Source organism: Ciconia boyciana, chromosome 2 (genome assembly GCF_034638445.1).
Source record: "Ciconia boyciana chromosome 2, ASM3463844v1, whole genome shotgun sequence".
Taxonomy (NCBI): domain Eukaryota; kingdom Metazoa; phylum Chordata; class Aves; order Ciconiiformes; family Ciconiidae; genus Ciconia; species Ciconia boyciana.
Genome location: NC_132935.1, coordinates 121,191,242 through 121,208,539, shown reverse-complemented (window position 1 = coordinate 121,208,539; position 17,298 = coordinate 121,191,242). Strand labels below are relative to the sequence as shown.

Genomic DNA, 17,298 nt, shown 5'->3' with positions numbered 1-17,298 from the left:
TGGACAAGGAAAGAGTGATTCCTGGTGGAGAGGGAAGCAGAAGGACCTTCTTCAGAACTGAATTGAAAAACATTGGCAAATGCGCAAATGCGAAAAGGTACTTGGAAGGGGAGCTGAAAATGAGAGTAACTGGAGTGTTAGGACAGAAGCAAAAAGGCACTCTGTTTTATAAAAGGCTCAAAGGTAGAAAGAAAAGTGTGAGTTCTACACTTGGCACAAATTCTTGAGATCAAGACTTCTGAGGTGATGATTAAAGAATCAAGTTGAGAACCTGAGATCTGTTGAAAGACTTTAGGAAACCTTTAGATGTGCAGGTATTCCTGCTAAGCTAAGATGAGGAATGATTTTTGGAATGGGAAAAATATCTGCCTTGTTTATATGTGTCCCCTAAAACATCTCATTGTGTTTTAAGATGATGGTTAAAACTATTGTGTTTTTTAAAATTCTGTCACAGTATTTTTTTTATAAAATGTGCTTTGTTTCTTCTCTTAAGAGGTGGTTGTTTCTGTAGGTATGCTAATCTGAAGGTTATTTTTAAGAATATTCCCAATCAGGAAATTTCCTTTGTAAAACATTTGACCACTGGAATATAGGTTATTTACTTGATAATTTACTCTAGCTTCTGCTCAGTTCTGCCTTTTCAAAATATATCTGTGACTGCAAGATATAATTCTAAAAGTTAAGACCAGTCATCTGTACTTTCAACTCGTAGCAATCATTTTTCACAGTTAGCATGTTCAATCCAGTCAACGGATGTGTCAGGAATCTCATCTCATGGTCTGCGTAGCCGAACTGAGATGGATTTGATGTCAGATTCTCTCTTGTTCATCTATGTCAAAACAAATATCAGTTAATATATGTATTCAATAAAAATATATTGAGAGGAGATTTCAAAAGGTGTCAAAACAAGTAAACAGATAGGAAAACCTGCCTTTTGTGCTCTATTACTGTAAAGAATAATTTCTTTTATTGCAGTTGAAATGGAATGTAAAATATATATTTAAGTTCTATTAGTTGTTACAAGTCTCAATCCATATAAGTCATTGAAGTTGTACAGAGTAAATGAAAGCAGAATTTTGTCCAGTATATTTATAGATGATGTGTTGATCACCCTTTCAAAATTTAAAAAATAGCAGAAATGTCCCCACCCGCCCCTGCAACAAGTCACTAGCTATTAGCTTTCTGCTATATCTTATGCATTTTGTAATCTTTCCAAAGCAGTACCCAGAGCACTCATCCAAGTGTGGAACTGCCTTCAGTAGGAGCTTCTTGGCCCTCACTGTAGGGACACTAAGGAGGAGGTGCGCCCTGACTCACTAGACCCCCAGCCCACAAAGAACTTCTCTTTCTGAGCCAAGAAACTCTTTTGATCAGGACTTGTCAACTACCATGACTCATACATTTGATTGATACATTGGTCATTTCATGTCTTCATTTAATATTTTAATAATGATTCTGTTTGATTTGTTTTTTTTGCATTTGCCCCATTTAATGGGGGCTGAAACATGGGAGATCCCTGAGCATCTGGGGGAACCCATCCTGGAGGCTCCAGGTGAGGTGAATCTTCATGTCACTTTGCAGGAAGTTCAGTTGCTCATGAAGAAGTTGCCTAAGTCTTTTATGAATACCTGAAGTGACGTCCTCTCTTCAGACTTGTCCTTCTGATCTCTAGCAAGACTCAAAATATTGCTCACAAAAATTCGGAATTACAAGTGTTCCCATATTAAATGTAAGAAAATGTAAACTATCTTCTACAAAAGGCAGTTATTGCTATCTTGCTACATTATCATGGTCCTCTCACTGTTCAGTCCAGTTAATCATTGTTCATTGGAAAGACCTTAATTTACGCTGCGTTAATGATGTGCTCTAAAGAGACATTGTGCTTTTCAGGTTCACTGAAATGTTCTGCAACTGGCTCTTCAAAACTGGCTTGAATATTCACAGTACAGTGGCTGGTGCAAGAAGTATTGTCCTTTATAACCCAAGGTCAACAGATGTAAAAAGCTTCATGTTTCACAGTTTTTACATACAGAGGAAGTTCTGCAATTAGGCTCAGAGAAGCTGCAGTGTTTGTGGTTGTCCTCAGTTAAAATTTCAGGGCTGGAGTTCTCTGCTATTCCATGCTTTATGCCAAATCTTAATTCACAGGAGGCAAATTAAAATTGCCATCCTTGTTTTCCTTACCATCCCTGAGCCTGGACTGGCCAGGCAGCAAGCGAAAGCCTTTGTAGATGACACGGTCTGGGGTTTCCTCCTTTCCAGGCCAGGAGCTTTCTCGGGAAGCTGGTCCCAGTTCAGGAGTTCACCAACCCCTCTGCCCATCGGTGCTTCCTCCTAACGAGCCGGCAGACAGAGAAGAGTCCGTGCAGCGCCGGCAGCCGAGCTGGGACAGTGACTGGTTCAAGAGGCCAGGACGGGTGGAGGATTAGCAAGTGATGTGTGTGCAGACATTTGGCAGCTGGGACTCACTCTTACGTGAGCACAGCGTGGCCCAGAGGCACTGTGGTGCCGGGGTCCTGGTGACCCTTCCTGGCCTTACACACCGCGTGGTGGGACCGGCACTGGTGTTGAGGGTTGCCTGGCGTTCCCATGCCACCAGCGCTATGGCACTGCATTCAGTGTCAAGCAAGCTGAAGACTGTATGTGTCATTTTAAGGCATTTCTTAGGGTCAGGAAAGGTGAAGTCATGTGGTGGGACGTGGTTGCAGTCTGTTTCTCTGGGACAGTGAGTATTTTATAATTTATAGAAAACAGAATGCAGAGGGAGCCGTGTGAAATAGCCAGTAGCCTGTTGGCTAAGATGGTCCCCGGTGGTGTGAGGGACCAAAGTTAGCGTTTCTGGTCTGAATCAGACAGAGCAGAGACCTTGGTCTGAACCTCTGATGTCCATGAGGAGCAGCTGGGTAATTTTCAAACCCTTCCAGGCAAAAGTTTCATCAAATCTTTGTGGCTGACAAAGCCTCCAAACTTCTTGTTTAACCTAAGTTCATGTTGCAGTGACACACTCTTTCACTGGAAAATGCCTGACCATCTCTGTACTTATAGGGACATAACAAGTAGGAGTCATCCCCTGTGATACAACCACATGTGCTTTGCATATATGTTAGATCCCTTGGCCTTAGGCTGATTTAGCTTACTATAGTTCTTTTGTTTTACAAGGCTTGCATGGTTTTTATTTTGTTATTTGGGAGGGGTTTTTTTTAAAGTATTGTTGGTAAGAAATAGTGGGTCAGAATCTACCCAGATTACGTCAATGTCACCCAACTAAGACTGTTGACGAATCATGGCAGAACAGGTCTCCCAGCACCAACAAGTACAGATGGAGTCCCATCAGCAATGTTATTAAGAAAGCAATCAGAGATCCAGGGGGATTACATGAAAGTCTACCAACAAAGTAACAATTTTAATCAGCTTTTCTTTCAGTCCTTGCAGTGACTAAAAATCATCACTCCAGTCCAAACAGACTTGGGCTTCGTAACATTAGGCTGAGAAGAATCAGCATCCTCTAACTCCCAGAACTATTTGAACAAAATTAAAACATTTCTTTCCAGGGAAGAGTAAACTAAAAGCAGGTACTTAGTGCATTCAGGGCAGTTGTGACTACTCACTAATGCATTAGGTGAGCACTAACTTTTTCTCTGAGGTTTTCTGAACAACAGGGGTACATTTGTAATTTCCATTATCTTCATGCAACCTAGAAAGCCCAGACTTACCAAATAGGTCAATGATAACTCCTGCAAATGGTCCTAAAGCTAAAGGGTGCTGTTGTATCTTCCCCAGAGATCTCTTTTGTTCCAGAAAGCTGGGGTTCCCTTGGCACAAGGGCTGCCAAAGAGTTTAGGTCCTGATTTTTTCATACTGGGAACAGATCACTCTTGCCCATCCCAGTGGAAACTATCTCCCTGTTCATCTCTTGAATAACATTACCAACATTTGCCTGCCCCTAGTAGTTAGCCTGTATCGCACCTGCAGTTTTTTGCAGGTTTTCTAACTGTGGGAGCTTGGGGTTGCTCAGATGAGATTCTGAAATCTGTACTGGCTGGGAGTCTGCCAAGAATCAGTATAGGTCCTCGAGTGTAAATACTGAGTGCCTGTCTGCGCAGTGGCTATTGTAACTATATCATCTTTTGTTTCTGAGTGGATGAGATAAAGTGTATGCAAACAGTTATCAGCAATAACATTTCTCTCTTCTGTTCAAAGCTATAAGCATATAAGGCAAACTCCATCCAGGAACTTTTCAAAGGATTTGTGCATAGTATATGTTATAAATTATCTCAGAGGCAGAAATGATAACAGAAATAATTTAGTTGAAAAACAAGTGCTTTTTTTCACTTAGAGACTTGGCAAATTCTTTACAAGAGAGGTATAAATAACTTCCTTTTTGTCTTCCAGAGACAAAGCAATGTCACAGTCACATTTAAATCCATTGTCTTCCATCAAGTACTGTCAGATTTTGACAGATGGTTTGTCTGTACGGTTTGCGTAAATTGGGCTTCCTACACCACAGATCACTTCCATTTTAACTGTCCTTGCTTCTCTGTGTTTTTCCCCCAATTTGTCTTTTTCTTTAATATTAACAATCCAAAAATGGATATTTTTTTTTAACTGCCAAATTTTATGTAGAATAGTTACCAAAAATAGCAGTAAAAGCAGTGAAGACCTGAAAAGCAGTGGCTGCGAGAGTTGTGATGGTACATGTGTACATGTACATATTCCTTATAGACTCTGGGGTGAGCAAATTCTTAAGACCTTCTGGTACGATCAGACTGAGAGATATAAGCCACAAAGGGATATGCATTTAGATTTTCCAGCTTTTGGAGTTTAATTTAAAAGCTAACTTGGATCTTGCAGCCTTTGAAGGACTATAACATACAAAAGAATAGAAGATGTTAAAAGGGCAGCAATGCTTATGTAAACACGTATCACCAAAAACCTCAGGGTGGTTTCTCCTGAGAAGGGGAAGTTAGAGGTCTGTCAGTCAATATCATAGAGAATACACTGAAGCCTGTCCAGATGCTCCGTTTTATGATGTAATTGAGCATGAGTGGCTTTGACGTGAAATGATCATACATCAGTTTTGCTGAAATGAAGTGCTGTTTAAGACCTTTGGCAAACCAATTCACAAACATAGGGCGCCGTCAAACCAAATGCTCTGGCTGGATAGCTTAATGACCATTTTAGAATTTTAAAACACTGGCAGTTATAAAAGTAGTTAAATTATATGTTTGGGTCACGTGCAGATCACTTATGGGAATCGGGCAGCAATTTTCTCTTGCTGAGTATGCTCCTTACAAGGTGCTTAGACCAGGACTGTAGAAACACAACGGAGAAATGCAGTCTTGAGGCAAAAGCTTGGCGGTAACTCCCTCGGGCTATCGCAGCTCAGCAGCCATCCTGGGAAGAAACAGCCTTGTTCTGGGACCTACTGCAGCATTTCTCAGTTTAGGAGATACTTATTTCATTTCAAAGAACTGTATCCTGCAGTAAAAACTTTATTCTTTTCCCCTCATTTTTCTTTTATTTTTTTCCTTCATTTTTTTCTTTCGTGGGACAGATGGGGTTTTCCCTGGGTAGCCTGTTCGTGGCCCCGGCTGTAGCAGAATGCCCTGGGTGTTCTTTTTATCTCCCTCCAAAACCTCAGCTGTAGTCAGAGTACTAAACTAGATGAATAAATGGGCTTCCCTGATGTGGCAAATCCTGTGCTCCTAATGGCTCATTAAGCAATTTTGAGCTGCCAGAATCAAGCAGCCTCCAAAGTAGATTGATTCTGCAAAAGGCAGTTATTGTACAGTCTGTCAGGTTGGGATTTTCCTTCCTTTTTTCTTCCCTCTGGCTGGTTTCCATTTTTGTTTGATGCTTTCAGATGCCATGTGCACAGACAGGGTTTTTTTGTTGTTCTTTTTGGTTTTAAGTATTTTCTCATGTAGTAAATATATTGTTTCAGAGTTTGAACATACATCGTAAATATAGATCATCATCTGTGTGTTACTGTTTACTGATTTTGGAAGCTTGAAAGCTGGTTGAGAGTTAAATCTTTGAAAAACTAGGCAATTATTTTTGTACCTCAGTAGTTGGTCTTTATGCAGTTGTTAGCAAAAATGTTCTGCTAATTGTTTTCACATACTGCTTTGAAAAGTACGCCTATTCCCTCTCCTCTTCCTTATTGGCATTGTACATAGAGCCTGGGTTTCAGCTTTAAAATGATTTGCTCTTGTTCTTTTATTGCCAGACAGACTGAATCGTAAATTATAAATACCACAATCAAATACTACATTAAAAGTTGCTCTGATATTTAAGTTGGTTACTTAGATGAGTCTGTTCCAGTAGCTGGCTCTCACCAGCATTTTCTATGACCTTGGTCAAGTCACTCATCAGTGCCTCAGTTCTCCTGACTGCAAACTGGAGGTAACACTGAGCGTCCTTCAAAGCCTGGAAAGCTCAACTCCCCTAATTTTTAAAAAACATTTGTCAGACAGAACCCAGTTGAAGTGTAAACTGTTATGAATAGTCATTATATAAATTATTATGAGAGTGTTTATGTTAAAATGTTCAACTTGTTGATCTTTTATGATCTCCATTAGGACTGTTGAATAAGAGCCTGGTAAATAAGGTGATGGTAAACCAGATGCCCTTTTAAAATTGTTTGTAATAATTTCTCCTGGTTTTTAATGATTTAAAACTGACAGTGGTTCTTAGCTAGGTCTCCAGACCTACATGTTCAGATTTATTTTCTTCTCCAAATAAAATTTTGCGGAAATTTAGTTTTAGATGTTGCACTATGATGCTCTCTTCTAATATTTGATATTTCTTTGAGTACAAACCAATTTCATAATCTATTTTGAGCATGTGGCCAATAGAAGATACTTCTATTATTTGAAACTGGCATTATGTAATTTGAACTTGAATTGTAGCCTCAGTTTGTTGTCAAAAATTAATTTGCAAAACCAATTCAAACAAACGTGTGTCCAAACACTACTAAACTATTTTCTCAGTCGGTCACTAATTAAAAAACTTCCTTCATAATTTAATGAGTAACTACTTAAGGTAGTTCATACAATAGGGTTTTACTTTATTTTTACATATATATATATATAGGAATATGTGTATTTATGTACAGAATTTAAGTTTGTGCCTGCGCTTATGGAAATAGAATGATGATTTCTCCTGTTTACAAAGTTACTGATTTGTGATCTGAATAAAGATATTTCAGATGAAATGGATAGCATGATAATTAAATATCCTATTCCCAGGAGAGAAGGGCATACAATTGTGATTTTACTTACTGTAGTGTCACTATGCATGCTACTTTCAAAAATATTGTTTATACTATTCCTATTATTTTATTCTTCAAGGTCTCTGGGATGCATTTTATATGAGATGTGCTGTATGAACCATGCATTTACTGGACACAATTTTTTGTCTGTTGTGTTAAAAATTGTGGAAGGTGATACACCTTCTCTTCCTGATAGATATCCAAGCAAACTGAATGCTGTGCTGTGCAGGTATGTTATTTTCTTGTTTAGCAGGTTTTAAAGTTAATTTGGAAAATTGCTTAATTATGACTTCTGGTTTTTAATGTTTCAGCATGTTAAATAAGAATCCTTCATTGAGACCAGCAGCAGCAGAGATCCTAAAAATCCCTTATATTGATGAACAACTAAAGGTATATAAGAAAAAGCTATAGCTGTACACTTACCATTAGAGTATGTATTTTGCAAAAGCAGAATGGAGGTGGAGAAAATGTGTTGAGAAAAAATAATTAGATAGCAGTTCATGGGAACATTAATCCAGGGGACTTTCAGAACTAAATTACAAATATGACTGAGGCAGCGAGGCAGTGAGAAATTAAGCCCTTGTCACATAACATGCTGAATATATCCCCTTTTAAATGTTATGAGCAATAAAGAGAACGGGCATTTACGTGTAACAAGTGCAGATCATTCGGGCCTGGGTACATAGAATATCTAAACTGTTCTGGTTACTCATAGTTTCAATGAAAAACAGTGCATCTTGCTCTTTTGGTCCCTGCTTCAGTGTATATATTATTTGGCTTTCTAAGAAGATGGGGAAGGAAACTGCTCAGTTTTTACATTTGGTCTGTATTGGATCATAGATGAAGAGTCTGGATCACTTTAGCCTCAAGTGTTGATACCACTTCTATTTTATTTCCTTGCAGAATATACAGTACAAGTTCACAAACATGACTGTGAAAGACAAGGCACTTAACTGGCGGAAAGAAGCTGCTCCCATTTTTGATGCTGTGTAAGTATTTTTAAGTGTTTTATGGGCAGCAGTATATGAAATTACAGTGTTGCCAAATAATATAATTGTAAACACTTGTGTTAATCTCGTAGTGCTTTATATTTAGAGGGACCCATTCCCCAGAAATACAGAAGAGCAACCACATTAGTGAGATGCATAATTAAGATTTAGGGGGGAAAAAAGGATTTGCAGATCAAATATTTTTATTATATAACTGTGTAAATTGTGCATGCATGTGTAGTATATGCATATGTTAATTTAGTACCAATTGGTATGTAAATTATGACCTTTTTACATTTTGAAGGTTTAGATCATCATTTTAGTTATGTCATGATCATTTATAGTGCTGCTGTTTGTATACCTAGTAACTATTGAATGTGAAAGCTATGTTTCCTAAATGATGCCAAGCTAAAAACGTATACACTTAAAGTAATATTCAGCTAATACATCTGTAGGATACTATTATATTTGTCTTGTAACTATAGTGAGAAATTAAGGCTAGCTATGTTTCTTGGCTCTTACATCAGTAGTGCCTTCACACATGATCTCTCTTTTAGGCAATGAATATATATTAAATTAGTTAATTGCATTAAATTACAATGCTGCAATGATTAAAGCAAATGTCAGCATGGGCAATTTCATTTTGCCTTTGTAAATTATCTCTGCAGTTTCGATGGCAGCTGGCCCTCCCCTTTGCTTCCTGTCCCTGAGTTTTCTGTACGTGGTTTTGTTCTGTTAGGAGCTAGCAAGCTCAAAATCAGGAGTTTGTGATCCTGTGCGGACGCAATGGACATCCCTGTTTCTTGTTTCCTCCAAATAACTGTCAAGACTTTAACAGCTATCTGAAATGTCTTTTGAATTACTGGGTAACAGCAATAAAGAAGCCCCCACTCCAATGCAGAATTAGCAGCGCCTTTGAGGCAATGGGCCTTTCCCCTTTGGTTTTTTGTGACCTCTGCTCTCGGAGAGGACCCACAGTTTTGCAGCTGTGGTCACTTTGCAGATGCTGCCAATTCTGCTGCTTGCAAGCACCCCTTCAGGAGAGGTGGCCAGCTTCAGCTTTTCCAAACAACATGTTATTTAGTATCAGTGCAGGAAGAAAGCAAAGCAAAGACAGTGGAATTCAACACAGCAAAATCTTCTGTACATCTTTTTTACTCAGTTTAACTACTAGGAGTGTATCTGTAAAGCTCTCATCTCTGGAAATTATGGTTTGGGTTTCCACCTTGTCACTTCTGTTCTTGCTCCCTCTTGTTGACAGATGAGTCTCTGTCTTTTAATCAGAGAAAAGTTCTCTGTTTTGGTATAAATAGGTACCTTTAGTATAAATAGGTTGTTGAACTTTGCAAGCATAGATGTAAAATGCGACAGTAAATGATACCTGTATTGGCTAGTAACAACTATCTAATAAATAACAGCAAATGGAGCCGGCTGAGACTGCTGTCAAGTTTTTGGCCTTACTATTCTGTATGATTGCTTCTGCTAGAAATAACCCTTTGCTGGTATACTGGAAATACAAGAGTCAGACAGGTAGATATGGAATAGACAGGAAATACTACATGTATCTTTTGTCTATGGCTGCTGTATTCAAGTTGATTCAATTAACTCTGAGATTCCTGCGGAAGAGGCGGATTCCTGCCTCTTCAAATTAAATACAGTTAACTGCAGAGATGTTCCTTAGAGATCTACCTTCAATAGTTTTGGGGTACTGAAATCTTGCCCAAATATTATGCCAACTCTATCTGAATTATACTGAGTATTTAATGCTTATTGAAACATAAAGTATGAGAATCTACAAGAAACTTTTAATCCATGCCTTTATTTTGTGGGTACAAGATTTCAAATTATCTGTATGCACCAAAAGATTGTAGATGCTTTGAGGAAGCAGTATTTTTACCTGCAAAATATATACCCAGACTTCAAATATCCCCATGCTTCTAGAACAGACTGATAAAACCACGTTCTATTATTTGTAACATATACTATGTTTCATACCTGATCCATTGTCATTAGTTTGAATATATTGAGTCTCATCACCTTCCAAATGGACATCATATATTGACAGAGCTAGCATGTGGGGAGGACATGAATGTGTATCCCAGAGTCTATAACTATTCTTGTTCAAAAGCAAGTCTGTAGTCTCTAAGAGAAAGAGCAAGTTCTAATGACAAACATCATGTTCTTATACTTTTGTTAAAACAAAATAGAAGGTCAGCTGCTTCTGTGCAGAGTTTTAGAGCTCCTAAAAATTATGGAGCAATGGATAGCAACTGTTTTTGATTGAACATGGAAATTTACCTTGAGGTTTTCAAATTCAGGGCATCAATTTGAGAAAAAAAATCCTAGGAGAAGCTTCACTATAAATTATCTTCAAATGTGCTGCAGTCTGATTCTTTTTGGCTAAATATTTGGAATATGCATAAAGTCATAATCTTATTATGGCTGTCATTGTATTTATGAGAATGTTAGCTGTCTGTATTGCTACTGCTAAGCAAAATGCCAAATAATTTCTGCAATCCCATATCTAAACAGGTAGGTAAAATGAAATAAAAGTACCTGAAAAATGGTAGAGAGCAGAAAAGTGGAGGAGAAATAATTTAATCATAGTGAATTTCACACATCTGCTGTAATGTAGCAATACTGAATCAGTGTACAAGGAGCTGCTTGTTATGGTGTCCTCCCCAATCATTGCTACTTTATATTTATGATTTTTTTTCTTACCAGGAATTATTTTTGCCATGTATAGTTGAGTCTAATTTCTTCTAGTAAAGGCCTCTAATGGCTTACTTTATTCCAGTCCCATGCAAGTCATAAATTTTAAATATTTAAGTAAGCATAAAGCTGTACAAGTTTAGTTTTGACTTGGATGAAAAATGGCTTTTTTTCCCAAGAGTTTCTTACAATTTAAATTAGAGTTTTTTATAGGGGACAAGGAATATGTCTACATTATTCATGCTTGAAGAGTTAGTTCCATTATTATGAATAATTGAACTCTTCTTGTCTTTGTCTTTAGTCTTTCATATTTCACACTAATATTCCTATCTTTACACTATTTCCCTCTATAGTCAACATTTGAAAAGCATAATGAAAACTTCTCATTTATTAAAATCCTGATTTAAAAATGATAGTCCAGAAGGGGTGTTGCAATTTGTATGGCTACAAAACTGGGCTCTTAAATGAGAGCTCAGAAGCACATTTATCTCATAAGGGCAAAAATAGTAATTTGAAATGAATACTTGATATCATAAATATAAATAATAGAAAAATTTGGTGTAAGTGAAATATGACTGCCAAGGCATTGCAGACTATGGTTTAATTTTTGTAATTACTGTAGGATGTGAGATAAAAATCTGAGATTAATATCCTTTTCCTAATATAGGACTAATATTGCTCTCCTGTGTTGATAAATACAGCTGAGATACATATGTCAATAGTTCATGCTCAGCTTTCAGAGATGGTCTTTGGAGACCATTTTACCGGTGAATTGCTATTATTGATTAGGACCAGAAATTCAAGTGGACAACATGATAATTATATCTGTCATTAAAGACACATTTATATTCTCTTTTATTCTAGACAGCTTGTAACAATCAATGTAAAATATATGGGCGATACTGCTTTTTTCTGTGGTTCTCGTTTAAAGACTGCCTTTGTACTTGGGATATGCTCAATAATGAAGCCTGACAGGGTAAATATTTCACTGTGCTTCAACATTTATTCTTTTAAGGAGCTGAGTTTACTTTTTTCCATTCTCACCTGAAATGCCTGAAATGATTCACGTTCTTCATGAATCTAAGTCTAAGTTTAAATATTTCAATTTAAAAGAGGGATTTTCTTTCCAATCTAAAGTCTATTTAGTCTGTTATAGTACCCGTGACTTTCTAATTATTCCATTTGAAATGTCACTATGTTTCAATATCAAGTCAAAATACTGATATTTACATTTTTATATGACAATGGGCTTGCATGCATTCAATTTCAGGCAGAGGAAAGTTCATTTACAAACTCTGCAGGAACTGTCTGAAGTACAGAAAATGACACCACGGGAACGAATGAGGCTGAGGAAGTTAAATGCTGCAGATGAGAAAGCAAAGAAGTTGAAGTAAGTTGAGCATAACATTAGCATTGTGCCCTAACCATCCAGTTTTCCCCGTCCAACAGTCTAACGAGAGAGTTAGAACTGTCAAGGTAAAAATAAAAATAGAAAGGGTCTTCAGCTACTCAAAGTGAGTGGGGATTTTGGATGAGTTAAATCACAGTAATTTTTTATGTAGGAAAAAAAGTCAGAACATTAGCCCAAAACTGGTACTTTGAGCATTGTGTTTCTGGTTAAATAAGTACATGAGAGATTTTCATGTGTGTTACAACAGGAGATTTTTTTTTAATGACTTGTCATTTTAAGGATTGCACAGTCTGAGGAGCTGGACATTTAGTTACAATCCAGCTTTTCTAAATTGTTTTGGCCTGACAGATTTGCCAATAGAAGTTAATAGCTCAGAGGGCAGTCTTATCAAATAATCAAATGGGGGGAATGGACATGTTAGAAAGGCTTTATGATTTATGTTTTTTTTTATTAAGTGCATGAGACATAATAAAAGGGGAGATTTGAAGGAGAATAAGTACTGTTTCTCAGTGGAATAGGAGAAACAGCTGGAAAGCTGTGTGTGTACACATGGATTCCTTTTTTAAATAAAAAGAAGAATATACTGTTTTGATGACACACTTGATTTTTTCCCAGTTAAAAATATTCAATGTTTTATTTGGTACGAATGAAAATCAGAAAAGCACCACATTGATTTTTAATTCTTCAAAAGCATTTTGCAAAGTACAATGTAAATTAACAAATGTTTGCTCAGTTATTTATAGAGGATATTAGCGGGAATAATTATTTTTGATCATGAGAGTTGGCATCTTAACCCTGTCATGCCAAAGCAAGTTAGCAATTCAGTAGGGCAGTGACGTCCTAGTACAGAAAAATATCGCAAGGTGACATGAAGTCTGAATTTATGGCCTCAGAAACTCTGCAGCTACATACACCTGCAAATCAATAGCAATTCCAGTTGAGTGAAAATGCTCAGTGAAATCATGTCCTAGCATTACTTGTGCCAACTTGTGATGCCCATATCCAAAGGCTACAAACAAAAAAACCTGAAGGCCTTCATCTCCTTTTGGAAAATATGTCTTATCAGCATGTATGTCTGACGCTTACCATTGCATTTGATACTGGAGATGGTATGTAAATTTATTCTCATTTTAAAAAAATCTCCTTGAATTGAAACAACTGTATAAATTTAACACCTCTTCTGCATGGTGTTTTCAATAATATGGTAGGCCAATTTTTGTACTTACATGAAATTTATAAATAGGAAGTCTGCCCCTTTCATTTTTCAAAAATGGATGGAGATTAGGAAATGATACTAATTGTAGGATAGTTCTACTTTGCTTTTAATTTTCTTTACTTTCTTGCACTTCAGTGTTTTCTATTTAGGTTTTCATGTTTATTTCCCCAGCAACAACATTAAATAGATTTATTTTGTAATATAAAGGCAACATATTAATCTTCAAATCTTGTTCTCAGTCATGAATCTTTAAAATGGATCTATATTCAGCTCTGGGTTATTGCTAGCTCACTCTCGCTGAAAGTATTGGAAACAGTGCAAGACCAGTACCTTCTCAAACTGGAGATCTGCTTTCAGCAGTACAAATCTAGAGATGGATGGGAAGGGAATATAGTAATGGAAACTGGAAGAGCTGCTTAATGTAGCACCTGGTTTAAGTAGTCCCATACAGAAAAACGCAGTTACCAACTCTCTCCCAGGTGAAGTGTTCCTAGCATGCAAGTGTTGCGTGCCTGTCTTCAGCTGAAAGGTCCCTGGACTACATGGTGGAATAAAGTCCAAAGTATTTAAGATCTTTGGAAGAAACAAAAAAGACTGGGACTAATAGTTTACTATTTCTCAATTATATTCCGCAAGTTGTGAAAGCAAAATATAATAGTGTTTGGAAATAAGGCCTGAAATGTATTTGTGAGTTCACTAAAACTAACCTCACCTTCAGTAGATGCCATGAACATTTGGCACCAAATTCTAATTATGGAGTTTGTTTTTCCACATCTACTTTTAGAAGATACCTTTGTGCAGTCCCTGATATCACATCCTAAACACTGTAAACACAAGTATTCTGTATTTACAGACAGCTGGCAGAAGAAAAATATCAAGAAAATATTAAAAGAATGCGAGAATTCCGGTCCCGTAATTTTCAGCAGCTGAATGTCAATGTCTTACATGTAAGTATGGGCTGTTGTTTCGGAGGCCTCATTTATGCACATTCAGTGTACACCACTTTTCTGTTTTCCACGCTCTTTCTTTAGCACTAGAGGCACAGTCCTGTTCTAAGACTAATAATTTGGAAGTGCATCAAAGTCTGTGGATCTGTGATGAGGGAAAGTGCATTCAGTTATTCAGATATGGTGCACCAAACTCTCTATTCATTGCACAATTTTCTTTTATTAAGTCACCCTCAAATCTAAATCTGCTCTCTGAAGTGTACTTACTGACAGTCTGTGTGACATCAGGGTTCAGAATACATTAATTTTCAAGATAAGTTAGAATTGTAACACTCTAATTTGGCATGGCTGTGGGTTCTTTTCATTTGATTAGTTAAGAATATTAACATTTCAACTGGCTTTTTAGTAAGAATGAAGTCTTGGAATGACTCCCAGTGTAAGCTGTCCTTTGCTTTTAAGCTATCTGCAACAGAAGATAGGCCTGTTCAATTCTAGCACTATGTCTTATCACAGAGGGAACAGTGTCAGTCTGGAAATGGTGAGTGAAAGCATCACAGAAATAATGAGGTTTTGGTTAGTGCTTTCTCTTCTACCTTTTCTTTTGCATGCAGTCTAGTTTCTATTTCCCATTGTGTCTGGGGAAAAAAAAAAGTTAAACCCATCTCTGCTTATAGCTGAGTCACTACTGATCATTTACAAAAACGTTAGCATTTTTTTTTAGTGTTTGCCTAATACAAGTCCTGGCAGTTGTGTAGATCAGGGCAACCATTGTATTGTGATCCTGATGAAAGCTCTAACTGTACCTGTTTCTCCATGCTGCTTTGTTCGACTAAGGAGTCTGATGAGCAGACCTCAAAATCCCTAATTCATACTCAGCCAGTCATTACATGCGACTATGTGTCCATAGGACATGATGAACCAAGTGGAAATGAGACATCAAGTCAACTCTGCATGTCTGAACTTACAGACCATGGTAAGAATTCAAAATTTGATGTTGAAATGAAACTTCCTATAAACAAAACAAGATTTGATTTTGTCCCTTGTAGTTAATTTATGGTGGGGAAACTGCAGCATAAAAAGTGGTCAGATTTGTAAAGTTGTCAAAAAAATTACAAAGAGAGAAGGGAAATAATCTAGGTGAATGTATGTACAGCAGATGTAGAGCAAGGTTATGTGGCAGGAGGCCTGTGTTCCCAGAGTTTGAGTGACCTGTGAGCAGCGACAGAGGTGAACGCACCTTCTCCAAATGAGATGCTGAGTTAGAAGGAAATAGCTTTTACTTTGCACATATGAAAGGACTGGTGGTAGAAAAGCATTTCCTAAGTTCTCTCTCCAGTGCAAAAATGAGTACAAGAATTCAGAGCGTTTGTACCTTTGGTACACTTTGATACTGTTTTCTTTGTAACAATGAGAGAAGCAGATGAAAACTCTTTAAACTGTGCTTACCTATACTGTCCTCAAATACTTAGCCACTGTCTAGACGATATGAAGTACTATACAACATGTACTTTTGTGTAGATAGATGAACAAATAGTCAAACTTTTCAAAAAGAGTCGGTCTGTGGAAATGTTGTGCTTAATGAGGAAAATATTTTTAAGAGCATATTTATATGTTTTGTTTCTGCAATGTTCTGGAATAGCGTTGTACTCTTAAATATTTAAGAATCATTGTGTAAGCACTATTATGGTGAAAGATTTTTAATCAGGTTAGAATCTTGCAAGTATGCATTAATGTACTTTTAAGTAGGAAAACTACTTTTCTCTAATAGCTCTGCCTTTTAGTGTTGGTTTGTGTTTTTCTGTGAAGGTATATGCCATTAAATTAAAGGCATCAAAATCAGTTTGTTTGTGGTGGAGGTGGGTTTTTTTTTAATAGCAAATGACTTTTTTCTTTCAGTGTAGCCTCATTTATGTCTCTGTGGTTGGCTTGCTATTTCACAGTATAAGGAGGGATGACCTGTGTAGGAGAGAACCCAGCTGCTAGTAATACATCCTGGGGGTAGGGTGGGGAAGCTTGCAAATAGAGGACCAAGAGAAAGCAGTAAATGTGGGTGGGAGACGTACCAGGGGAAGCATAAAAAGATACCTAAATAGAAACAGAACAACATGCATGAAAGGAAAGAAACTGATGTTTCTGCCTTTAGAGGTCATTAAGCTGTTAAACTACAATGACAGAAATTAGATGCATTTATATCTGTGATGCAAAAGTTGGGTCAATCCATTGTACAAAACTGAATGCAGGTTTAATTGCTTTTGCCAGAGTCTCTGACACTGAAGTGGTGGGTTCATGAGAAAAAGGAGTTATGGATAGGCAAGATAAATCACATGGTTTCTTTTCTTCTCTTTGTGAATTCCTTGTTATTCTTGAAGCTGATGTCAAAGCTGTTAGTCTATTCAGTATTCATACTCTTCTTTTCTTTAAACATTTCAGTGCAACCATGCATGTCCTACATGTCTAATTATTAATTAAGTTATTAATGGCACCTTTGTATTTGAAAATGTAGAAACAGTTCCAGCTATTGATTTTTCAATAGAATTTGGTTCTTGATCAATGGGCTATACAACAGAAAAAACAAGAAAACTAGAAGCAAGGTTATAAAATGGTTTTATAAAGTTGTCTTACATGTTAATAAATCTTGCTAACCCATACTAGGCTAGCAGACGTTAGACTACGAATACCAGACTAACAACTAAAAACAGTTGAGGAAGGGGAGAAAGGCAGGAGATAAGAGTCTGTTCATGAATGCCAGG

The 17,298-nt window shown here is 37.1% G+C and overlaps 1 protein-coding gene across 6 annotated transcripts in view; it reads left to right on the top strand.

The window, feature by feature from the left end:
• NEK11 (NIMA related kinase 11) overlaps nt 1-17,298 on the top strand; it is a 100,063-nt gene that overhangs the window by 35,282 nt on the left and 47,483 nt on the right. For 5 of the 6 annotated variants that reach the window (XM_072853855.1, XM_072853856.1, XM_072853854.1 and 2 more), the window contains 6 exons: nt 7,353-7,502; nt 7,585-7,663; nt 8,177-8,262; nt 12,245-12,364; nt 14,455-14,548; nt 15,383-15,521. In XM_072853855.1, coding sequence (XP_072709956.1) covers nt 7,353-7,502; nt 7,585-7,663; nt 8,177-8,262; nt 12,245-12,364; nt 14,455-14,548; nt 15,383-15,521 — 668 coding nt within the window. The remainder of the gene's footprint in view (nt 1-7,352; nt 7,503-7,584; nt 7,664-8,176; nt 8,263-12,244; nt 12,365-14,454; nt 14,549-15,382; nt 15,522-17,298) is intronic. The other variant, XM_072853857.1, reaches the window with a different exon arrangement.